Here is a 26,069-nt window from a genome sequence, read left to right as displayed (position 1 = left end):
TATATCTGTAACATGGCCATTACTGCAATTCCATTCAGTCCTTCATTCATTGTCTAATTATCAATCTAACTGAAAGAGTAAAGGTTTTTGGATTTTCTCTACTTGAGCATATGCATTAAGAAAAGTGACAAAAATAACACAAGAATGTTACAATAGGACAATTTACTTGTGTGTCCCACTGAGATTAAAGTAGAGCTTGTTATTATTACCACATGTATTGGTATTCAGACTAGTATGACTGATGAAAACAACAAGCAAACAAACAAAGCAAAGTTTTGAGCATATTCATGGCAACAGAAAACTCTTAAGAAAACTTAATAGAACAGGAAATGGTTGAGGCTAGGGTCTTAGCAAAGCTGAAGAAAACAGGGATTGAACCATTTCCATTGGGAAACTGTTTTTACCTGGGGCATCAAGTGGGTCTTTTTTAAAACTTAGCTTGACTTAATTAGGATCAGTGAGCCTTCATTTGAAGCACAGAGGCATAAGTCAGCCTGACTGCATTCAGGGTGGGATACATGGCTGTATCTGCCATAGAGAGAACAGAAGAATTCACTGTGGCTTGTGTTAAACACAGTCTGTCCATCAGTCAGTCTGTCTGTCTGTCTCTAAATCACATGGAGGAAGGTGTGTGTGTGTGTGTGTGTGTGTGTGTGTGTGTGTGTGTGTGTGTGTGTGTGTGTGTGTGTGTGTGTGTGTGTGTGTGTGTGTGTACGCGCATTTCTGCACTACTGGGAGAAAGAGGCTTCCTGCAGCACGACTCTGGCAGTGCTGGGCCGCAAAGCTGCTTCAGCCATGTGCCCGGCATTGCCATGGCAACAGAGGACTGCAAGACTGATACACACACGTGCGCTCTCTCTCACTCTCTCTCTCTCACACACACACACACAAAACATATTCTCTCTCGCTGCCTCTTCTCTCCCCACGCACATTCACGCAGCAGTCCAGCACAGAACGATGCAATAGGAATACAGAAGAACCTGCCTGCCTGTGCTGAGGAGAGGCATTACACAACACTGGCAGAATACAGAAGATGCCAGGAGAGAGGAGAGAACAGAGGGAGGAGAGGACAGCAGGGGAAAGAGAGAGAGAGAGAGAGAGAGAGAGAGAGAGATGGATAAAGAAGTGCAGGCACCGGGGAGATGAAGCTCACCATCACCTGCTGTAGCTGACATTCACAGGAAAAAAGAGTTGAAGCATTTACAAGCAGACAGAAAATGAATAGCCTCTGGGTGAGGAGTCAATTATTAGTCTATTCGCAATTTCTAAAAGATCATGAATTCAACAGATATTTACATTTGGAAATTGTCAATTTTGAGATTTTTTTTTACTTTGTGTCATTCAACTAATATGTTAATTGAATAAAAACAACACAAGCCAACTAGCTCTCATGTCAACCAATCAGCCCTAACGAATTACCTCCGTTATGTGCTCTCTCACACACAGTCTTCACTTGCGATCTGGATTTATTCAAAACAACAGTCCTCAGACCTTCATCAGTTTATTCTGATTCACTGTGTCAGCCTTTGATCTTCTCCCACACACCTGTCCAACTTTAAGGTGTGCAAAAGTCTCTTTTACTTCAAGCCCTCATTAATAAAAGTATTATGTTCGTAACAATCCGATGTTCATTGCTTTTGTTCATCGTGAGAAACTCGCAGAAAAAAAAACATATGTGCAAACCTGGCCCTGCAGTTGTTGCCCATGATTACCTTTTACCTAGACAATGTGTGGACTTGTGCCCAGGAAGTTCAAATCTCAGATAATAGGTTGTGGGCAAGAAGCGACTGATGCCCAGCAGTGATAAGCCTTTACGATATGTTCTGCTGTACCTACTCTATGCTCCCCAGGGTTCCTAGGTCTAGAGAGTAAAGGAGATTATAGCTCCCCAGCCAGCCAGCCAGCCAGCCAGCCAGCCTCTTGTGTAACATGGGGCTGGGTGGCAGATTGCTGAGCTGGCGATTCTCCTGCTAATTGGATGACTTTGCAACCTCTGGCACTGCACTGAAAAGCAATGCTTATCAGGACCCAACTCCACCCAAGTGTAATATATCGAGTTTAGCTTAAAAATATGTACAAATGCCACATTATACTCAGCTGGACCAAGCCCTATCTGTTTTTTTTTTAAGACAAGCCTAGCCAGTCTTTAAACTCACTTCCAAGTGTGAGCAGCACAGAAGCCCCACCTGGTCATGTTTCGTCTGACGAAAGCTCTGCCCCTATCTCAAGTTGCCATCTATTCTATGTCTCAACCGCTCCATCTAACCAGCCCTCCTTTTCCCGTCCTATATCATCCACTAACCTGGGCACAGCGCTGCCCTGCCAGTCTCTACAGGAAGTGGAGAGTTTATCTGGGCAGCTGGCACTGATAAGATAAAGCACGAGGGGTCATGCTTGGGTGAGTGAACAGGTAGGTTGAGGGTGGGGGAAGGGGGAGGGGGAGGTCTTCAACATTAATCAATGCTATGCATCTCTCCTACAACAGATGCTAGGTCAGCCATTACAAGCCGGTGACAGACAAGCATGAATACTGGCTGTCGACTCACAGCAGTAGAACGCATGTCACATTCATACACATACCCATATTATTTTACGCGTATTGGATGCCTGCCAACTCGCATAGTGTAGTGCAACCTCTTAAAGGGAATTCCAAACAAACCGGGTGTTTTGTTGATAGTGTGAGAGGGTGAATGGGGGTGAGGGTAGTGGAAAAAAAAAAAGAAATCTGTGGGCTGGCCTGATGTTATGATACGGAAACAACAGCAGATGGTGGCTGCTTGATTTTTAAGTTAAGGTGCGTTCCGCTGAGTTGCTATTGACTTTGTTATCTGGTTTGACCTGCTTCAAACTCACACATGCAGGCACCATTAACAATGGGCCAACACACACACACACACACACTCCCGCCCACCTTGGTTGATGTCCTCAACGGCCCGCCGTATGCCCCGGTCAAAGGCACGGGCGTCAGCAGGGCTCAGGAAGGTCAGTCCAAACTTCTTATCGTTGATTCTCCAGTGGTGGAAGATGGGGTTGACCTTGTTGTACACCAGCCCTTTCTGTAGGACACACTCCAGGACAACCTAACAACACAAAAACACAAGTATTTGGATGAGGAGAGAAAATAATAATAAAAAGTTGTGTGGTTGCAATTCCACTTGGTCAAACTATAAGTTGTTAGTATGCAGACTAGAAACTGCATAATTTAAAGGCTGCCTGATGTTGATGAGACTCAGTGGGGAACACACATGTAAATCCCTCATCTGATTCCTCTCCCTAAGCTGTTTAAATGTGTCACATTCTATCATTCCACTACAACGCGAGTACGAGAAAAAGAGAGAAAGAATGCGGGAAGAGGCCTGCATCTGCAGCTACGCATAACTCCAGAGCTTCTACGACAGAAAGAAAAAAAAAAAATCATCCCGAGCCCAATAATTTCACATACTTTTTGGGATAATTTGTAAAACACATTCTAAATGGTGGGGTTTTCATTACAGATGATGATAAAGTTGGAGAGCAGCGGTGGTGGTAGAAGAAGGGGGGCTGAGTATGTTTTGGAACCAGGCAACCCAAGTGTGTGGCAGAGAGAGACTGTGTTTCCAAAGCCTATTATTAATCAGGGCTACTGGGCCGCCTCCCGGCCTTCCTCTAGGCAGATTAAATGAAATGAGAGACGGCCATTACAGTCTTTGAGGGTTTTTTTTTTTTTTTTTTTTTTTTTAACCAACGTGCACGAGAGGTGGCTTAATGGGGTGTGAATGTGTGAGCGGGTATGCGCATGGTGAGCTGCGTGAGAGAATGCGTGAGCACAAGAGCTGGTGTGATGACAAGCTCAATGACCCAAGTGCTACACTGTGCATCTTTGCAGTGCAAATGCCTTGTCAGAGGATAACAGTCGCAAACCAACACTCGACGGCCGAAAGCAGATGGCACCGTTCCCCCTGGATCTGGGCAACAGTCAACATGCACGCTTTAAGGCGCTGATATGTGGCAGCTGTACGAGAGGTTGATGATATGCGATATGCGTGTGTCAGAGCGGGAGCGCACTGGTCTACATTTCATTCTTAAAGTCTGAACGAGAGTCGCCTTTTACAGTATTTGATACGACTGCAAGTATAGTGTAATGTCATTTTTTTTCTGAATGTGGATGTGGTAAAAAAAAGTCTCATCGTATCTGCCCTCATGTCACCAGTGCAAACAAGTCTCCCCAAGACGGAGGGGCAAGGATTAAGCCCATGTGTTTACCCAGAGGCGGCGGATGAAACGAAGGATGGATGTGAGGAGGATGGTGAGGCAAGGAGTTTGGGGGTGGGGTTTGGGTGGCAGGGTGAGGTGTGGTGGAGAGTTGGTGCGGTGGGGGTGGGCGGGGGTGGCGGGTCCTCTCTGTGCCTCTGGGGCTGATTGTGGAGGCGAGACTGAATGGAGCCAGAGCAGGTAAGGTGAGCGCACAGCGAGGCCGACAGAGGAGGAAGTATCACAGTTGCATGGAAGGACGATACTTAACACCACATTCCACACTGTGCTCAGAGAAAAGAAACAGGAGGAGGAGCCCCCCCTGACAGAAAGAGACACAGGAAGGGAAAGGAGGCAGGAGATGTTAGAGGAGGACAGGGACAGAGAGACAAGACGGAGGTGAGAGTGAGAGAGTAATAAGGCGATGGCGTGAGAGCGGAAAGGCTTGGAATAAAAGCATTATATCATTATCTTAACTGTCTTGGAATATAGTAATGCTTGCTTTAAGCTTGTGAAAGTCATGCCTATTGGTGTATAAAAAACATAGATACCCATGACAGAAAGATGGTACATAAACGTATCTCCTCACTGAAAACCTAAAGCTAGTATAATATAATATTTTGCTAGCAAAGGTTAGTCGGCACATCAGTTGACAAAGTTAACAGTAGAAGCAAACAACTCTATCCAGTGGGCCCTTGCCTCAAAGCAAAACTATTTAGAGTAAACCTTGTCGACACCACATACACAGCCATATTAATCAAAAGGAGTCAGAGACTATGAACAACAGGAAGTGAGGTGGAGTGGCAGAGAGTTTAGCCAGAGATTTGTCATAATCTGAGAGCCTGTATGTTAAGTAATCATCGACTAATTAGATCTGTAGTTTTTAAGAGTCAGAGAATCTGAGTGAGAGAGAGGGAGAGAGCACAAGAGCAAGAGAGAGAGAGAGAGAAAAAGAGAGGAGGGAGGGGGCATGGAGGAAAGTGATTGGTAGCTATATGGAGAGAGCCAGCTGAGTCATCACCAGTACACTCTGTGCCGCATCACTGCGCTTATAGACAGATCCCCTCCACTTCTCTTCTTCCGTCTCCCGCCTATCTGGTTGCACCTCTGTTTCCTGCTCTTTGACTACACCCACATCTCTTTCCCTGATTCCTCTCATATCTTATGCACCCCAATCACCATGTTTCTACCAGCCCAAAATCGTGCGTTTTTTTTTATTTTTTTATTTCAAAATAACTGCATCTCTAATCTGTTTTCCTCCATCTAGCTCAGGTTCCTATCGGGGATGGTGCATGTCATTGTGCTTCTCTATTCTGTTCATTTCTGGCTGGATTACAGCACGGAAATGGTATCCCTTATAAAGAAAATGTATAATGTATCTACAACATGATGGGAGACTAGTTTCCCTGTTCTGTGAATTACACAAGAACAACTCAAGCCAAACAACCACCTTGCAAACATTCGGGACGCTTCTCGACAGGAATTTTTTTCTAGTTTTCAACATTCTTCATACAACATAATTACAGTCTTTCATTCGCCTCTGAAATCAAAACACTCTCACTGCTGTTTAAAACAATACTGTCGTAACAAGTACTGATTTTGCCATGTGTTTTTTCTGACTATGGCTAAGGCTGTTCTTATGTGGTTCTGTCTGTTGCTGTGTTGTTTTTCCTGGACTCATCATTCTGCCTCTCTTCTTCCGATGCCCTCAGACTGTCGGCAAGGCTGTGGTTCACGCCAACACCCTGGCAATGGGTGGCATCCCGGCAGATCTACATATGGCTGGGTGTTTGTTGTGGTAGTTGGGGGTAGACTCTGGCGATGATGGGGGTGTTTTACCACATCCCAGAACAGTTGCCAGGGTCTCTGAGCCATGTCTATAGCCTGTCTGAACAACAGCATTCCCGTCACACCCTTTCCTGTGCCACACACGCGCTTGGATAGCAACGCGCAAAACACAAACATGCCATAAACAAAAAAACACACATAAAATGTCTTCGGTCAAAGAAGATTTTATAAAGAGGTGATTTAGACGCCCTGCTGTAACAAGCCTCTAACGTCAGATAGTCAGGAGCCACCAGACTCTGTGCATCATGGTGGCCTCCTCTGTCTCCTGGCATCTGACACACACACACACACACACACACACTCATTACGGCAGACCAAGATTATCCCAGTGCATCTACTGGATCTGTTTTACATCTACAACACAAAATGAGTGTGTGACAAGTAGGTCATGAGTTTTACAGACACTAGAGCATAAGCCATACGGATTAGAACTACAACATATAACTTGATCTTTTGAAGCCTCACTGATTGTCAAGACACAGAAATGACCCTGCAGTTTGCAGCTGAGATGTTTTGATGGGCACATGTTATGCAGGGTGTCAAAAATGGGTTTAAAAAAATAAAAAATAAAACGATTGGATGGATCGGGTCATCCACAGCGTGTTTTACAAAATTTACAAAAGAGCAGCTGATTTACAAGCCTTTTGAATCCATATGTATAGTATCAGTGTAGGACGGCAACTTATGAATTAACCCCCACACGACTGGCAAATACTGCCAAATTGCGCTTGTAGACCAAAGAGGCTGGGAGGAAGAACTGGAACGAGCAGTCAGTTCATTGATAAGATGATTGATAGCTCATTGACAGAAATCAAGAATCAGCAGCTATTCTTATTATTTTAGTCAGCCAATTATTAGTTGGCTCTTCTTTCAAGCAAAATGCCAACCATTTGCGCTTTCCAGCTTCATAAATGTAAGATTTTTCACAAAACAATCAACATAAATAAGTCACCCTGGGCTCTAGAAAATTGTGATGAGCATTTTTCAGTATTTTCTGAAAATGAAAATAAGGTTATTAATAGTAAAAAAAAAAACATCTGAGAAACCTGCTTTTTGACCCAAGTCATTTTAAATGGCTTTGTAGCTTTAACGGTGTGTGTGTCAAGTCACCACAGAGTGTACTAGGGTGTCTAAGTTTTACTATTAACTATAGAGTGTTTTACACACATTTGGGTAATTTGTGGGTTTTTTTACTGTTAGAGTAACCAGGGGCATACCTTCGTAGCCTAATTAACTGTCGCATACGGTCTTTACATTACACATCAAGTCAGAGAAAACGCTTTTTAAAAAAGGCAAATACTATATTTGTGTTCTCATGGAAAAGCGGAGTGAGTGTGAATTTCCAGCCCGTATTCCATCGTTCAGGTCCTTTCCAGGCTCTTTTTGTGTTTCCCACATCCCTCATCCCACATTCTCTGCTCCTGAGTAATCTGCCCTTCTCCCTGATGATGTCATCATGCATCACAGCATCACGCAGTTTGCTCCTATTTTCAGATACCTGCTCCATGGAGGAAAGCCAAACAACCACTTCCTGTGTGACTATGTGTGAATGTGTGTGACTGAGACGGAGAGAGGGGGGAGTACAGGAAAAGGGGGGCTCAAGGTGATCTCATCCAAGAGAATGCACCATCTCTAGTCTGTACACCTAAATGTGCGTGAAAGAAGCGGAATGACTACTAATAAAAACTGAGGAAACACATTAACAAACTCGCTAGTCACACGTTTGAGTCCCTTACCAGTTTGTCTTTGAGCCTCTCGCCCTTGATGTGGAACTCCACAGCAGTGGGGCTGGGACTGGGGCTGGGGCTGGGGCTGGGGCTGGGGCTACAGGGGCTGAGGTTGCTGCTGCTCCCTCCGCTGCCTCCACTGTGGGTGCTGCTGCTGTCCTCCGCCCGGCTGACCTTATAGACGGTGACACAGCTAAGGCCTCCACCCCCAAGGGGAAGCCACCCACCGCTGGAGTCATCCCGAGTCATGACCACTGCTCTCACACGCGCATAACTGTCACTGTGGAGGAGGAGGAAGGGGAGGAAGATGAGGAAGGTAGAAGGAATGACAGGACATGGGAAGAGCAGAGCAGAAAGCGTGCCATTAGTGAACACAATCAGTGGTAATCAACATCTAATATATATTTCTATGATAGGGCATTTTCATACACAAAAGCATCATCAGAATTACACAGGTTACATCCAATTATCAGCACCACAGCAAAAACAAGTTGGAGTACAGTACGTGTAGCCTGTGTAAATGGTTAGTAAATGAGTAGTGAGGAACACATGATACAGACGTGCAGATAAGATTAGGCAGAGAGACAGGTCTAAAATATCTAGATCACATTAGTCCAACAGTTGGATTGTTTTTACTCCACGTGAAACACAAACCCCATTACACTGAGAACTACACAGACACCTAGCTTAAATACACCACATGAATCTGTGGGAACATTTCAGTGGTGACAGAGGATACAACTAGATACAATATTGAATGTGAAGGTGTCCGAGATTCAGATTTAAAAGGGTTAAATGCATGTTTTGGTTTTTAGTGCATGAGAGACTATTGGCTATGATTTCTGAGGTCTGAAGCCATCAGTGTATGTTTAACCCCAGCCGGCGGGTGACTGACCATGTGGTCAAGTTCGTCCAACCTTTCCCCTAAAGCAGGTGGCTTCGGGTTAGACAGCATATGACAGGGGCTAATGCTAACATCACCCTTGATTTCCCATGCTAATGCTGTTGGTTATCTTAATCCTCAATGACTCTGAATTAAAGCGTAATACTTTGTAATACAGTTAATTTGTGATACATAACATTAACTACACAACTGTAGGAAAGGATACACCCATAAATAGGAAAAACGTTTTTTTTTCCCCAGAGCCATCACTGCTCTAAATTCTCGGACTGACTGTCTATCAATTGCACTTTATACACTGCACTGTAGACTGATTTTAGTGTATTCTATTTATTATTTATTAGTGACTTGCTGAATGGGTGATATGTATGTAAGTGTGTAAGCCTCTGTGTCTTTTAAGCACCAAGGGAGTTGCACACTGTTGCCACACAATGAAAATAGAGGATTTCTGATTTCTAAACTGCACGCGGATATTAAATAAGGGGAGATAATTCACTTGTGTTAAGAAATCTCAAAGTTTCAGAGGTTTACGGACAGCTGACACAAGACAAGACATACATGTAATATAAGCAATGTGAGCAAAGAATTCTGCACCTCTCTGTTCCTTATTGCAGTTCTCTCCCTTCCCCAACTCCTTTGCTTCTCCCTGTCCCTTCACTCAGTCAGATGTTTCCCTGATTAGATAACGCAGACTGCATTGGGCCACCGGAAATAACAAAGGTCAGGGTGTGCTGAGGGCAGCATTTTGCACAAACTCCTGGTAACATATTAAAGACTGAGGAAGATCTGAGCGCTGAAAGAAACAAGTTAATTGAGCGGAGAATGTGACTGCCGGATGCGGTCTTTTGACACGTTGCTCTCTGGCCAACTTCCGAGTGAGCCAACACATATGACGTCAGAATGTTTTATAAAAAAAATTAAATATGAAACAGTGATCGAGACGAAATGTCACTGACGACATGTAATACATTACATAGTTAACTAGTAGCTCATGCTCCAATTGAAGAAAATCTGCGTCCTCCCCCTTCCTGCCTCTCCTCTCTAAATCTTGGCCCACTCAATGAGGCTAACCTTTGGTCTCCTGCTTTCCACGCCTTTGGCAAACCTCAGCGTCCAGGTTATTGGTTAGTAATTAATCTAAAAACCAGTGAGCATAAAATCTGAGGCCATGCTTTTTTTTTTCTTCATGTGAAAGCTTTGATATCCTGGCACCTGGTAATAGTTTACCAAATTTCCCTCAAAGGATTCATGTGCATAATAAATATGGGTAACCCAAAAATAAACAGTCCAACAAAACAGACTTCCTTTGTAAAAAATCACACACTTCTTTCTAGCCTATTCTGGTCTGTTTAAACACACACTTCAACTATTAAAGAGAAACGGACTATGGCATTTTTATCAATATATAGTAAAAGACAGATTTTACTAGCAAATTGAGCATGATTGCCACATTGTCCCACTATCTTCTGTCCCTGTTAACTAAATTAAACATTTATCTCTGTCTGTAAAGCAACCATAATCAATATTTCTATAACCATGGTCCATGTATCAATGTGTCAAAATAATGAACCTACAAAGGATTATCATTTGAATCTGTAATCCTTGGTTTCATAAACCAGAACTTCATATCTAGCTTCAACTTGGTGTTAAGCTGCCTGGCCCTCAACTTGTGGTGGGTCACTCATGGCTCTCACTGTGTCATTTTCAACAACACCAAAAAAAAGATCTGAAAGCAAACTTTACCTACTCAGCAGCCAACATCACACAAACAGTTAGCAACTAGCTTTAGTGGAACATTTAGTGGTCAATGCAATTAAGTGGTGGAGGCCAAAAACAGAGCTAAGAGAAAGTGAATATTGATTTTACCCATACCAGCTAAGTGGCCATAACAAAACAACTCCAAATGAACAATAATAAAATAAAGCTGGACATGTAAATATACGGTTGCTTACTGAATCATCTTGAGATGATTGACATCAATATGTTTGCAACTTTCCACTGACGGTATTGTTCCGTCTTTAGAGAAGTAGCTTTGTAAAAATAATTATAACAGCAAGCTGCAAACATGTTATGACTTACTTATGATATGATCATTTGTGATTTTAATGGCATTAAATCGGCATTGTAATCCGATAATAAGTAACTATTCTGCCAAGTAATATAAACAGAGTTAATCTAATTATCTATATTATGAATATAAAAAAAATAATATATTCATCACAATCGTCAGTGTCGCCTCTCACGCCCTGCCCTATACACGCCGGTAAATGGTCATGGGAAACTGACAGAAAAACACAACCACAACTCACTTCCCTCTTGCACCCTGCAAGCAACATCCTTTCTTCAACCTTAAAACTGCACCACTGAAATGGTGCTTAACCTTATACGAGGGGGGAAAAAAAGGTATTTTTGAGCAGCATAACGGGCAGTAAAAGAGGGCAATACTGCTGCTGTTACACCCCTCTATGGCCCCCAATAAAGGATGCGGGTGATGAGTGCAGGAGGGGCTGTCAGTCAGGAAGGGGTCCCTGGGGTGAACAGAAGGCAGGCGGTGGTGTCGCTCAGCCATGACCAGGGCACAATGACCAGGACCTGACCCTTCAGACCTACCATCACACACATGCCAGCAACCATGACACTCACAGAGAGGGGGGCTGGGCACAGGAAAGGAAGTGAAGTGGACTGTGTATATGAGCTTTTTTTTTTTTTTTTTTACACCTAGCTTAAAACATCCACATCAACCTTTGATTTCTTCAAAATGACAATTCTAAACTAATCTCTAAGGTACACTTCCAAAACCTGTAAACCAACAACCAAACTCAACAACAAGCAAAGCCTAGATCCATTTAACAAAGGGAATAAAATGTCCCTCTTCTTCCTCCTCATATAAAAATCTTTTTTTTTCTTCTAGTAAAAACAATAAGTGGTCCAAAAACATATTTGAGTGCAACCTGCCGCAAATCTCTCTCTTCCCTCTCTCTCTCTCTCTCTCTCACACACAGACACACACACACACACAGTTCAGAGTGGGACGGTGGAGACAAAGGCTGGCCTCCACACCCCGTGCTGGGAGCACACAGTCGACTGGACACACAATTGAGAGCGGAAGCAGATCAGCTGGCCTGGGCCTGTGAGCAGGGGAGGGGAGGGGGGGAGGAGGAGGGAGGGAGAGATAGAGAGAAAGGAACCCCCCATTCCAAATTATTCCAAGTTATTCTGCTGGATGACTGACTTCATTTCCGACCAAAAGCAGGAGAGAAAAACAGAGGGAGGGTTGAGAGTCGAACTGAGGACTGTGGGGGGAGGAGAATGTGGCTGTGGATGGGAACAGGGTGGAGACCAAGGTGACAGTCAACAGCTCCCACCTGCATTTTAATACAGCCTTTCCTATTCAAAAAAAAAGGATGTTCACAGCTTTTAAGGCATCTATACAGAATCATATTAGCAACAGATTTAACAGGGTTGTACTATTTCAGAGTTTGTTTAGAGTGGAACGCAAAAAGCAAACAAGATGCTGTTTTATTCTTTTGAATGTGAATTTTGCTTCCACTTGAAATGAACTGTGAGAAGAGAAGGCGTGATCGGGGAGCACGTGCAGACCAGGCAGGCTTGGGCCTCGAGGCTGGCTGCTCCAGTGTGTGGTGGAGAAGGGGGATCCTGGGACAACCGTTTCCTAAGTGGACAAAGTGGCCGTTTGTCTGCTGCTCCGGCCCATGGCTCGCTGGGCTCCAGCATGCCATCATGCTTTGCTCCTGTCTCAGCCTTGGGCTTCCCACCCCAAAGTGGGGTGGAGGGGAGGGCAGGACAGGGGTATTTGAACGGAGGGGGTGGGGGGGGGGGGGGGGGGTGAAAGACAGACAGGAGAGGGGGGAAGAAGGGAAGGAGGAGAAGGAAGAGGAGGAGTACAGGAGAAGAGGAGAGAAAGGATGTGGCCTGAGCCCTGGGTGCTCGCCAAGTCACCCTCCCTTTCCTCCGCTCCGTCTCCCCCCTTTACCCAACCCCTCCCCGGCTGCCTCTCTCTACACAATGGCCACTTCTCTGCTGAAATTTCACGTTATTGGATCCCGGGCCTGGAGTTTTGTCCTCCCACAATGTCCAGGCAGCGGAGCATGCTGCAAGGGAGACACACTCTGCAAGCTAAAAGCTGGAAAACCATTCCTCCTTTCATTAGCATCAGAAAAGGGGAGAAAGTCCCCCCCTACCTCTTTTTTTTTTTCCAATCGCCCTTTTTCCTCCCCATCTCTCCCCTGTATCAAAACCGGAGGAAGGCTGTCAAGCTCGGTCAAGCTCCACTAGACCACTTTAGCTTGCAGAACTTTTGAGAAGAAGGAGGGGGGGGGGGGGGGGGGGGTGGAAATCATTAAAATATCATTGGGAAAATAAACACAAGCTTCTTATCCCAATCCGATTCTATAGATTATCCTCAGAAAGGAAAGCAATCACTAGGAAAGCAGAGGGAGCGATGTAAGATGGTGTGAAAAGCTACCCTGGATGTGACTCATTTGCTTTTCCTTCTCATTCGCCAATTCAACACCTGTTCTCAGATAAAATATGATACTTTTACATTTCCTTAACTGCCTCAGCCTGACCTGAAATACAACTTCTTTTGGTATATTCAAGGTAGATGGTAGATCAACTTGCCTAGAGATGGGTCAACATGAGTCCAAGGCTTGTAGATAGGATGAATAATAAAAGTATTCATACAACAATATTCATAATATGTAATCCACCGAAATCTAAGCTAACAAAGGGTAACCTGGAGTTAAGAGGATAAAGTGGTGCAGTTTCCTTCCCTGCGATCACGCCTCATTGAAGAAATAAATAACATGCAATCTGGGACTCAACCGTCGATTCCAGCAGTGCATCTAATCTGAACGGTGCAAACTAGCTAGCCAATTAGCCACGGTTCAAATCCCCTAAATAACCAGTGGCAAACTCAAGGGCAAAGACAAACCCAAAACAAACACCAATATGACCTAACATGGATGCAGAGCAAATTATGACATGGCTCCAGAACAAGACACTTTTGAAGGGGCTGTCCGTCAAGCCATTAATAAAAACAGAACCAATAATGACACAAAGAAACACCAAGCCAGCAACACAAGGCTGCTACGTTAGCTGCAGTGAAAACTAATACGCTGGCTATAGAAAGAGAAGTGAAAGAGAAATTTGCCCTATCTCCTCTCAACACCTCAGGCTGCTGGTGAGTCATCGTCCTCACAAGAACATTCAGCTTAGCTACCAACTGACTCAGGGAAAAAAAAAAACAGAACAAGCCTACTCTGCTGCTGCACCACACAGCGAAACTACACTCCAAAATTTACCACCATCCCTTCACAGAAATACCATTTAATACGACGACAAATTAACCGATCATAGTCACTTCTGGTAGCATCCGTCACGGATAGCAGTTAGTGGGTCAAATGAGCCTGTAGCACAAATCAAAGATAGACCTAAATCAGTAACTGAATGTCAGAACTACTCGCTCAGACAGGGTTTCAAACATTGATTTTCTAACCAACCCCCCTATTACAGGATTGGGCCTGCAACCCCAACAACAATATTCTAGGTGCCGCTGCGTTGTGGCACTATAAATCAAAAGAATCCCATATGTGTATCAAATGCCAAAAAACTATTCTCAAACATCAATCAAAGCCACATATTGAGATGATCTTAATTTGAACCACAAGCATTTAGAAAATTAAAACCTTGTGCTTGCCATTACCAAAGAAAAAAAAAAAAGAGGAACCACAAATTTCGACTGCTGCGGTGTCTCTGGTCTGCTTTGATGTTAGAGTAGTCCCCAGAGACCCAAGCCTCTACTTGTTATAGTTACTGAGAGGGAAACGGGAAGCTGAGGGGACAAGGCAGCCGTCTAGCTGTGGGAGAAACTATCAATACATCGCAGGAGCAACTTGGGAAAGATAAACCACCAAACCATGATGAAGGCCCACGGGATGTTAAGAGAAACTGCAATGAGAAGTTGTAAGCCATCACAGCATGCCCTATTGTTGGGACTAACATAACATTATCATCACTGCCATTACCATAAGCGTTAGAAACCGACGTTTAGACCATCTTGAAAATCAATTGGATTCAGATTTGAGAGCTTTCCATTGAACCTTGGACTCTAGGAATTAGAGGAATCAAGAAACGCTCTAACCAACCAATAAAAATCTGTTCCAAGTTCTAAACATAGCCACTAGACAGGACGAAATCTGATCAAAAGTTTACCGAGCGGATAAAAATACACATTCATACAAGCCTCCAATTTTAATCCTATTTGAAAACTTGACTCATTAATTCATTTATTTGATGATAGAAAGCCATGTTTGCTTAAATTCACTCAACCAGGATGCAGGCCTATCTCTCCCAGAAACACATACACATGCCAAATGTTCCCAGAAAAATAAACACAAGTGTGTGCACAGACACACACACACACACACACACACACAGAAACCCCTTCCTGTTTTCAAAGCATTTGGAAACTCAATCAAAGACACAAGGTTTAGGATTTACATCTGTGCCCTTTTATGTCTGTGGCCTTGCAGGAAAGAACCATCTCAGCCCAGCTGCAGCAAAGAGCTCACAACAAGGCCCAGCCTTCATGCTCCCGCATGCAGAACAACTGAAAACAATATCCATAATTCAGACACTTAGTGCTAAAAGCACTTCTTAGAGGCATTGAGATATGGTCTGTGAACATCAGAGGCCCTTCTTGACAAAGAAATAAAGACAAGCCCTGCTCTGCTATCTGAATGTTGTGATGGGGACACAGAAAAAAAAATCTGCAATTTTTTTTAGTGTAGACTTAACAGCTGACGCACACAGCGCAGATCCACACCAAGTCTTTGTCTTGAAAATAAGAAAACTGGTTTAAAATGTGCTCTAAATACACTGCTGACATTTACGCCAGTTTATGCGTGCTCCTAAAATACTTGAAGAGGAAATGAAAATTATAAGAGGGAAGTGGCTCGGGTTTAAAATACACAGAATCCAGACCCAAATCTGGCCATGGGAATGGAACAGTCCACCACTATACAAGGCCTGTTCAGTTTGTTGGCTTGTCTCGCTTACAGACGGTCCAAGCCCTCTGGTTATACAGAGGATCATTGTCATTAATCAGACAAACAATATGACAGCTCCTAAAAGAATCTGTAGACACTGGGGTATTTTCATACAAATATTCTGTATGAAAGTTATCTTTATCGAGATAGTACAGTTTTTCACCTTAAGTAAAATAAGTGAAACCTCGACAGGATTAATGTAAGAGACACCTTATACAGTACATTAATCTTAAATTTAAACCTAAATCTAATAAAATGTGTTAACATGCCTAACAAACAGTAAAGTAAAATGCTGTTACACATGCCCTTAAGTATATTGTCAAATAACACATTTTATTAGCCTCTGTAAACCACCGTAGTCACAAGCAACACTTCCCTAAAAGAATACAGAAGCAAAACCAAAGATGTGTTCAGCTCAGCAGACTTTGTCAAAGGTAAGATGTGTCTATACAGCTTACATTTGGCCAGCTAGTCTTCATGGAGGTCATAGCCAACCCTGGCAATAACCCCAAATAAGACCATCTATAAAAAAGTCCAGGAAATTATTTAGCTTAACATAAGGGCCACAGGATATAGGCAATTAACCAGGCCATAAAGCAGTAGCCCCAACAGCTGAAGTAGCTGTCTCGCTTTGTCGTTTCAGGACATGATGGGGGCTGTTTGGGAGGAATGTGTTTAGAAAGCTCAGCAACGGGGATGGGAGTGCGAAACAGCCCTCAGGTGATAAGATCATGACACCCACATTGGCAGATAAAACGCTGAGCTGTCAAATCAATCACACAGATAGGAAGAGGACACAGAGAGAGGAATCACTGAGGATCACCTGACTGGCAACAGAGGATACCACAGAACTGCAGGAATCTAAAACAATGAGGCCGTACCCTGTGCAAGCTCACTGGAGTATAGAGGCAACTGACCTTCACTGATAAAAATGGATGAGGGCCCTAATAATCCAAGCAAAATCAGTATGGAGGCACACAGACTTACATTACATCACCACCTCCTGTTCAATGTATAGTTTTATTCAAATAAAAACTGGGAAGGTTTCCTATGAAATGTTTTTAAAAAGGTCTAATTCTAAAACCAGAAACTGTGCATTGTCAAACAAACAAAAAAGCAAAAGTAAAAAGTACTCTGTTTTCATGTATAAGGTGAGCATGTAAAAAGATTATCTACAATGTACAAATAAACTACACCTCAACAGGCCACTGCTTTGGTTGAGAGACATATTTTAGATAAATGTGTCATTGAGAGAAGCTGTTTTCATATACTTTCATAAATCTCTCACTTCTACCAGCATGTTGTGAACATAGTCTCACCCAGGCCAAGAAACATGTTCTCAGCAAAAGGGTGTGCTGTGTGAACACCAGCTTGGCTTACCACCCATCATTCAGACACAACCACTTCAGGACCATCTCTTCACACATTTCGTGAATGCTTTCAAATTAAAATGTCCACAGTGCAAGCGACAGCGGAACAAGCACATTTTTTGTTGAATTACACTTGTACAAGGAAGCATAAATCCAAAAGATAACCTTGGTCTACTCTACACAAACAATTCCCACCTATTGCGAAAAAGCAGATTGTATTTAGGATTTAGAAAGGGCCTCGTCAAAGATGTTCCTATCAGTGGAAAAGAGCACCATGCCACAATGTAAAATGAAACACACAACTGTGAAAAATATCTGGATCGTTATCATTAATTCTCGAAACAAAATTACACAAGACATGAAATATCAGATTTCTGGTGAACAGCCATCTCATTAAAAAAAATAGCATATTAAGAAGTCTCTCTTCAGCAAGAAAATAAATGGCTCAGGCAGTGCTCTGTATTCTGTTCACTTCATTACTATGAATCATACAACAGCCAGGAAGGTGGTGGAATCATAACAACAATGTTTGGATCACTTCGCCATCTTAGCTGCTTCCATCACGCAGTGTGGAACAAAACCAGCATACACTATGGCTTGCACATCACTGATTATCCGTACCCTGTAGCAGTAGTTCCCATAGTGGGGCCTGGGGGGGCTAAAAGGAATCCCTAAGGTTACTGGAGGGGAGTCGCATCAAATGTAGGAAATGGTGTAATAATTTCAGTGTGATTTCTCTCTCTAGAGGTTAACACGGTGACAAAATGACTCAAATCAGAGGTTTCGCCCTTCCCACTAGCATCATCTGTGCTAGGTTACACAATTTATGATAAATCATGATTAATACCAAAAATCAGCTGAGATCAATTTCACTAAAACATTTCAGTTTTACAAACAGTGAGTGGTTTTATTGTAATGTGTGGCCGGTGGGGGCTTAAAATGAGGAAAAAAGAGCTCTATGACATTTGTTACATAAAAAAAAAAACAGAAGTGTAGTTCAAGGACAAAGCCTCCATGCATTAAATCAATCAACCTCATAAAGGCCAGATAAACGGAATGGGGAAAAACATGTGGGTGTGTTTCGAGCATTAAACCATGACACTGTAAATGGCTGAAAGGGGGCATATGACTTCCTCTGTGACAAGTACATTATGAAAGAAAATCCTCGGACATAGTGAAGAAACGTCGGTTAAATAGAAAAGCTGTGCGGCGCTTATGTCAAATAAACGACTGATAGACGAGCGCTGTTGTTTCATATGTGACGCTTTGTGCAGGAAATGCAGGAAATGCGAGCCATTGTGTGATCGTCGGTGCAATGCGAAACAGTGTACAGTGCTGTGAATGGGCAGGCAGGTACTTTATGAATGGAGGGGATCATGTGACCGCAGCACCTCCCGAAGCAGATATTTCTCACTGACTGTCAACAAGCGCACACAAGGGATCAGCCCATTCAAACAATACCAAAACGCGACTCGAAATGGGCGCGACGTGCACGAAAACACCACCGTGTACAGATTAACATCGACATTCAAGGGTCGTGGGGATTTGGGCGTGAATATGACGCCTTTTTAAAGCGTTTTTATGAATGGAGATTGTGATATGTAAATGAGTGTGATTGAGAAAAAAAAATGGCATCTTCAGCTTTTCAACACTGACATTGCCGCAATCAGCTCAAGGGGTTTTCATTAAAGAAAGCCTGGACTGACAAACAAACTGGAGATGCACGATTTTAATCGATGATTATGTTCGGAAATCATGGCGGACAGCAGATACACACGGACCTTGGTTGTCAATATAACGCTATCAGATCATGATGTGCTGATCTGACATGTATGTAAAATTACATTTAGATCGCATTATAGCTCTGTATGTATCTACAAAGAGTGATCTCCTCATAAATAATCAAATATCAATACAAGTGATCATAGGCATATGATTTTTTTTTATTCTATGTTAGTGAATCAAACAAAGACAACCCAATCGTATACCTAAAACACTGTCTTACTATAATTTCTCGCAGAATACATGTTAGTTGGCTGAATTAGAGGACCAACATTATTAAGAATGAGATATCATTTTTACTATGGGCCTATGCCATTGCTTTGAGAGAAAATGTTCTTCTTAACCACAATCTAATCCATACAGCACCTTCCCAATAGCCCACAAATCTGTCCAAACAAAAAAGATTAGCAGTCTGTGTTTCTTATTGATGATATTGTTAAAGTAAGGTGATGGAATAGCAACATCGCCCGGTCAGAAATGTCACTGGAAACTGTGGTAGTCGTGCATTGCTTGAACGAGTGTTAATAAAGCGTGTGATAATATCAGAAGATAATGGAAGTGGTTATTATTACGTTAATACTATTATTGCAGCTGCATGTTGTGTATGGAAATGAAAGAGGAAAATGTATAAATGATAACTCACTCGTTGTTTGGATTTGTTGAATCTTCACTCATTTTTTTCCTCACGGGGATCCAAATCCTAGCAATAGCATCGACGACGCAGTGACGGCGGGATAAAATACCACAAATATCACCATTTTTTCTTCACATATATAATTCACCCCTATTTCGGATGGTAAGTAAACGATGTACAATGGGGCATGCCTGACTAAGCGTCCCTGTTAGAAACCCAAGTGAAGCAGCTAGCTTCACGTTAGCTCTGCTGGCTGGAACTAACGTTAAATCGCGAGGAGGAATGACAACCGTTGATTCATTTTATCCTCCCTGGAAGTAAAATCCGACCACAACAAATGGGCCATCGGCATCATCCTCTTCAACAAACACAGATCCCCCGCGTTGCAAAAACAAAACAAAAATGCGTATAGATCCTTAAAGAAATGCAGAAAATGTTGTAGACTATAGCGTTTGGCAGGTTATTTATGTGCTGGCTTGTCGAGCATCCATTCGCCAACTTCAGGTCCAGGACAACACTTGAAAAAGCACGGCTGTGCAGCGTCGTTGCTCCGTCAACGTGTCCGAGTAATTTGCAGTAAAGGCATCCAAAGCACCCCCGACCCCCCTAGAAAAAAGGTTCAACTGTTTTCACGTTTAACAGTGACGCGTTAAGCAAAAGCTCTAGACTTGAAATTTCCTTGAGAAGTTGGAGGACATCTGCTTTAATCGAACTCCATTTTCAACTCGGGGGGAATGAAACATCGGAAAACTGGGCGGATGTGTCGACCCTCGCTTGAGAAAATTAGATCCTTCCGCGACGTAGTAAAAACATAACACTCTTGCGATGAAATACCGTCAGCCGGCACAAATTTAACGTATCTAGTTAAAGAATAACTCGTGTTATTCTATACGCGTTCCCTCGTTGCCATATGCTGCATTTTAAGACTGTTTTTCTTGCCAAAGTTGCTAAAGTAGTCCCCGCACTTCCCAAAAGAAGTTTCCCTTCAATCACGCATTGATACAAGAGGGAAGCGTCTGTGTGATATCACGCAAAGTAGAAAATAATCTGGAGGAAGGACTTGGGCTGACACACACAGACTCGGCCATTAACAAATTCTCTTGTTTTCTTTCATTGCAGTTTTACTGTGATCGACCGCCCCCGAAACACTTTTGAAAGTCTTGATGTGAAACTGTGCGAATATGCTTTAAATATACACAGGCATGACTGCTGTAGCACGTGGAATTACATCAGATCCCCTTCAATGATTTATGTGGCCAAAGCCAAGGTAGTAGTGTTTCTGTCGCAGAGCCTTTGCATTTGTTACTAGTAGGCTACTATTATTTGTAGTAGGAGTGAAGGTAGTAGTTGTAATATTACCCAATTAGAAATACAAAGTGAAAGGGTGGGGGGAAATCAATTCTGATTCTGAAAGTAGTTATTATTCATTCCAATGGTTGGTTTTAATAATGCAATAACGGGACATTTTAAATTTAATTTAACAACAGACATAAGATTAACCCTTTACACCATAAAGCCACAAACAGGAGTTTTGACCTAAAACTAGCTAATTTTGTTGAAGAGGGGATTTAAGTGCATGCAAACAGCTACAGTTAGGTTAGTTCAAGCTGCTTTATCTTGCACCCCTGACTTTCTCCTGGAAGCTGGAGCATCCACCCAAAATGAACCAGCCATAAAAAATAAAAAATAAAAAGTTGCTAGAAAAATCTATGTATGTAGCCTATTATTAATCTTATTTGCAAATGTGTTAAAAGCCTTGCAGAGCGAATCGGTGGCCTGGTTGCGTAAGACTTAAATGCTATTGGATTTCTGTGCTGTGTGGAATGGCAAGAGATCAGGCTAAATGATTCTGCCTGGTTGTCATAGTGACAGCATGTTGTGTGAGAAGTTTCTTTGTATTTCTCTGGCTTTCATACAGCTTGTGCCACAGCCTTATGTTGCAGCCATATAAAATATCCCTCTGTGTAGATAGGCAATGTATGCAGGACCCTCACATACTGTAGCCTACCCATGACACATATTGTACACTTCCTTTGGTTTTTGAATGGATTTTTTGTCTAAAGTGTTGACTGCGATCCTGATGACTGCCTGGGAGCAAAACTGAATTACTCCTTTGGGATTATGTTCTCACCAAAAATACAGATGTCTATTTGATATGAATGTTGTGCTTATTTACATGCGCAATTTGCATTGGCGAAATGCCTCGCACTGAGTGATCAAATGACAGGAGACTGTCTCGGGATTTTACAAAAAGTGTCCACTTGTTTTCACTTCCTTGTTTTTGAATTGGGTTACAATTGTCATGATCAAACTTGGAAGCCCAAATAAAGTGTCCCTTGTTTCAAATGGAGCAGAACAAGCAGTGACCATGAATTTTCCCACTAGCATGTTTGTATCCTTTAGAGTATTCAGAGTTCAGGAAGTCAGCGCTCTTTCTCATCTCACAAATGTGGATGGCCTTAGTGCATTTCCTGTGTTTTTCACACGCTGCACACAACACAGTCAAACAAGGCAACAGGATGTTTAGCTAACAGAGGCATCCCTCGCTAAATCCAATCAGGGTCATCACAATTCTCTTTAAAACGGTAAACAAGCTAACATTCTTTTATTGCCAACAAGGAACCTCAGAATAAAGGATTTGTTTAGCTCAACACAAACCTCATTCAGTGGAGTCCAACACAAATATAACATTGCTTGACTTTCAGGAAGATTGTTGGAATGATTTGCAGGTCATAGTTTGATGTGATTTGTGTCTGGTCATTTTTCTTCATTTTTTAGTGATTACTTTAACACTTTAACCCATTTTACAGACTTATTCAGCTTTTTATTGGATTTTGCTTGTTATTACATTTATAAACTTGAGACCTTTCATTTCCAAGTTAGGATTTAGGATTATTTGTGATAAACAAAATGTGATGAATTTGCAAATTGTAATTTCACAGACAAATGTTATGGGGTATGTTATTACATGGCAAATTCAGTCCCTTGTCATCACGAGTGACAAACCTACTCATGTTTTTTTTATTTCTCCCTGGCCACTTTTATTCAAGATAGTATGGAAGATCCATTCCTATTAATGGATCATGACCTCAAAACACAGGTGATGTGATCACCAGCTTGCAGCAACACAGGCAGACTCTGGTCACAAGAGAGAACAAGTGAAGGCCTCTCTTTGTACAGCAACTATGGAAAGCAAATTCAGTGTCTGTGTAGTTGCTGCCATTGAAAAAAAAAAACAGGAGATAGTTTATGACTAATCTTGATGGATCTTCTGCCTTATATTTGCTTTACCTTTCCCTTGTTTCAATTAACTTCAACCAAAATAATTCTCGAAAAACAGACTGAGAGGTAGCCTTAAGCTCTCGGACTCTTCTACTGTGAAACCAGCTCACTCCATGGGTCAGACAGGTCAGACACTCTCTCCACATTTAAGTCCAGGCTTAAACCTTCCTCTATGATAGAGTTTTAAGTTAGGGCTGGCTCAGGTAATCCTGAAGCATTTTTATAGTGCTGCCATAGGCATAGGCTAGACTGCTGGGGGACACATCGGTTACAGGGAGCCTCCTCCTCTCCTCTCCTCTCCATCAGCTCTTCCTTGACTGAACAATCCCCATTTATCCCATATCCCATGTTGTAAACTGTTTTCTTGTCTGTACACAACATCTATTGCACATCGGCCTGGTTTCTTGGGAGTTTTTCCTCAGTCGATGTGAGGATGAAGGGTCCAAGGGCAGAGGATGTTGTTATGATGCAACGTAAAGCCCTTTGAGACAAACTGTTTGTAAAATTTGGCTATACAAATAAACTTGCCTTGCCTTAGGTTCCTGTCAGTTTGGTTGTATGTGTGGACTTCAGAGTGGTAAGTTTTCATCTATATCATCCATTTTTCAAAAACACACCTGTAGGGCGTCCAGACAGGTTCCTCTCCGGTTGGTGTGACGCACGTCGGACAATGTCAGTGGACTCCTGGCAATCTGGACCAAGGGGTGTGGCTTAAACAAGAGGTGCTGATTTTTAAAGGCCTGGCAGCTGAACACAACAATGCATACCTATGATTAGTGTGGGCCTGGCTACGGAAGCCTGCAACTTTTAGGCACGCTAATTGCAGGGTGGTGAGTAGAAAAGGTGTAGTGGCTGGAGGGGAAGGAAGTGTGAGGGCTTTCAGGCATGTTTGACTATATGCTGTGAACACTCTCTCTCTCTGACTGTGTGTGTGCATATGCATATGATATGACCAATGTGGAACTAAAGATGTAAACATTTATTCTACTGCTGAATCGTCCTCAGAATACTGACTGAGAAATCTTTGATCTTATTTAAGTACCATGAGGGGAATTTCTTTTTCAAGATGTTGTTTCAAGAATGTCCTAGACGAGAGATGGATGTGGATAACTAGATGAGTAAAGTGTGTCAACCTTAAAGAGCCCGTCTTGTGACTATGCACAAGGATGTTGATTCAGATGGAAGGCCAATATGGCTGCAAAGCCCTTGAGAGAGGCACATTTCTGGAATTGTCTAAGCTCTGTAAATGGCCAGAATGTGAACTATGTGAGCATCCAAAAACACACAGGAGGTTTTTGTAGAAGATAATAAGTTAATGCAATGCTTTAACTTACAACCCAAATGTGTGGTACTATATAGAAAACTTGGTTTGAACAGACTCAAGCTTATTAGATATTACATGTACTGTCAGTGGCTAACTAACATACTAATTTGCCCCACTTAAGATTTGCTGCATTTTTTTGCTTTCAGGACTTCTTTACGGTCTCTGACGTCTGAACTGTAAAATTGGGAAACTAAATTGGTTTCAGTTGCAGTTAGCTTTTTCAGTACTCAAGACTCTGTTACTTTGTATTGTTTGTGTGTTGTGCGTGGGCTTGATTGAAACCTGATCTAGCTGGGGAAGCTGTGTTTAGGGTGAGGTGGACAGGCCTTTGTTGCTGCCTGAGGGGTGTTTATTTGGGCGGCTTCAGTTGGCTTCCCTGTAATCATCATCCAGCCCCACAGGATAGAGGGGATTAATGAATATGTTGGAGGGGAAGTTACAGATGACTATTTACCATTCTCATGGGGATGAGAAGAAACAGTATGAGCGACACAGGAGGAGAAAAAGTTGCAGTGTGTGCACGGGCACGGGCATGCATGTGCAAGTACAATCAGATTCTTTCCATTATTGCAATGTGTGTATACTTTTTTGTTGCCGTAAACTTGAAATAATAATTTGATATATTGTTTTTCTTTCTGAAAGTTAAATGAGAAAATTGGTACTGCTGTTGTTGTGACTGTATGGTAGCCTATACAAATGTAACCAGCAGCCAGTTAGCTAGTTAGCTTAGCACAAAGACTGGAAACAAGGGGAAACAACCAGCCTTTCCAGTCTTTGTGCTAAGTAAAGTTACAGTAACAGGCTGTCTAAGGTGGCTTCATATTTACTGTATGACACCAGAGTCTCATTTACCTCTCAGCAAGAGAGCAAATAAATCTATGCTATATTTTCTAACATATCTAAGGCTTGCTTTAAAGGTACAATATGTAAGAATGTGGCCAAAAACGGTTACTGCAGTCAAATTGAAAACACAGTGATCTCGTTTTTTCTCCCAGCCGTAGCGGCAGCTCAGTGGAAGCAGACTGAGGGTGAAATGCCACTGACGCCGCCGTGACTGGGAGAGAGGGCTAGGTGGCGCAACATGTAAACACGTAAATTCAAAACATAATGATTTGCAGTCTGCAAAAAAAGATTTTTAATGCGAATACTCTGGCTGTACTATTGTTGTTGGTGAGTTCATCATGTTACATGAACATTATTCCTGAGTCTCTGTGACATATTAGGAAGATTTTACGGCCAGTTGCTTTAGATTTCTTACATACTGTACCTTTAAGTAAGATACCTTAGGTATTTATTGGTTATTACTGTAAAAGACTTGATTTTTTTAAGACAAAAGATGAACCTAGATGATGAGTAATTGGTTACTTTCAGTGTCATTTTTCTATTCCACATTAAAGGAGATGGAATCTGTGAGTGAAAACCTCTGACTCAGACTCAGACTCAGACTTGACTCTTTGGGAGAGTATTCAGATATCTTCCCTGTTCCCAAAACATCCCATCACTCACAACGACCTACGCACATGCACACACACATTTTGCAATGAAAATCAAGTAACAATAAGTCCCCCCTTCTCCTCCTCAGCTGTGTAGACCCTAACCCTGTCCCTCTCTTTCTCTCCCTTATGGCCTCCTCCACTTAATCCTCCCGCTCATCTGGGAACCACCAGCACCCCTCCATGAAGAGACGCATTGTGCCCAGATTATTTGATTGTTTTCAGATGTTGAAGCTTTCCTACACAAAAGGGGAAGAACAGGGTTTGTCCAAAAGCCCTAGGCTACTTGGCCAATGGATGGACACACAGGGAGGAGGGGGGGAAAGAAGGGATCGGCGCGGGGCTCAGGGAACGGACACACGAGTCAGGAAGTGACCCCTGCAATGCCAGATTACAAACAATGTGCTC

At 42.6% G+C, this 26,069-nt stretch overlaps 1 protein-coding gene across 2 annotated transcripts in view; it reads right to left on the bottom strand.

Annotated features, from left to right (window-relative positions):
* Nucleotides 1-20,279, bottom strand: part of spred1 (sprouty related EVH1 domain containing 1) — a 28,777-nt gene extending 8,498 nt beyond the window's left edge. Inside the window, exons 1-3 of one of the 2 annotated variants that reach the window (XM_083997684.1) lie at nucleotides 19,572-20,279; nucleotides 7,815-8,085; nucleotides 2,912-3,080 (exon numbers count right to left, since the gene is read on the bottom strand). In XM_083997684.1, the coding sequence (XP_083853810.1) occupies nucleotides 2,912-3,080; nucleotides 7,815-8,085; nucleotides 19,572-19,603 (472 nt within the window). In that variant the 5' untranslated portion in view covers nucleotides 19,604-20,279. Of the gene's footprint in view, nucleotides 1-2,911; nucleotides 3,081-7,814; nucleotides 8,086-9,300; nucleotides 9,724-19,571 lie in introns of those variants that run through there. The other variant, XM_083997685.1, reaches the window with a different exon arrangement.
* Nucleotides 20,280-26,069: the final 5,790 nt, after the last annotated feature.

The sequence above is a fragment of the Trachurus trachurus genome (genome assembly GCF_905171665.1).
Source record: "Trachurus trachurus genome assembly, chromosome: 22".
Lineage (NCBI taxonomy): Eukaryota > Metazoa > Chordata > Actinopteri > Carangiformes > Carangidae > Trachurus > Trachurus trachurus.
The sequence above is the reverse complement of the archived record's forward strand: the minus strand, read 5'-3'. Positions and strand labels throughout refer to the sequence as shown.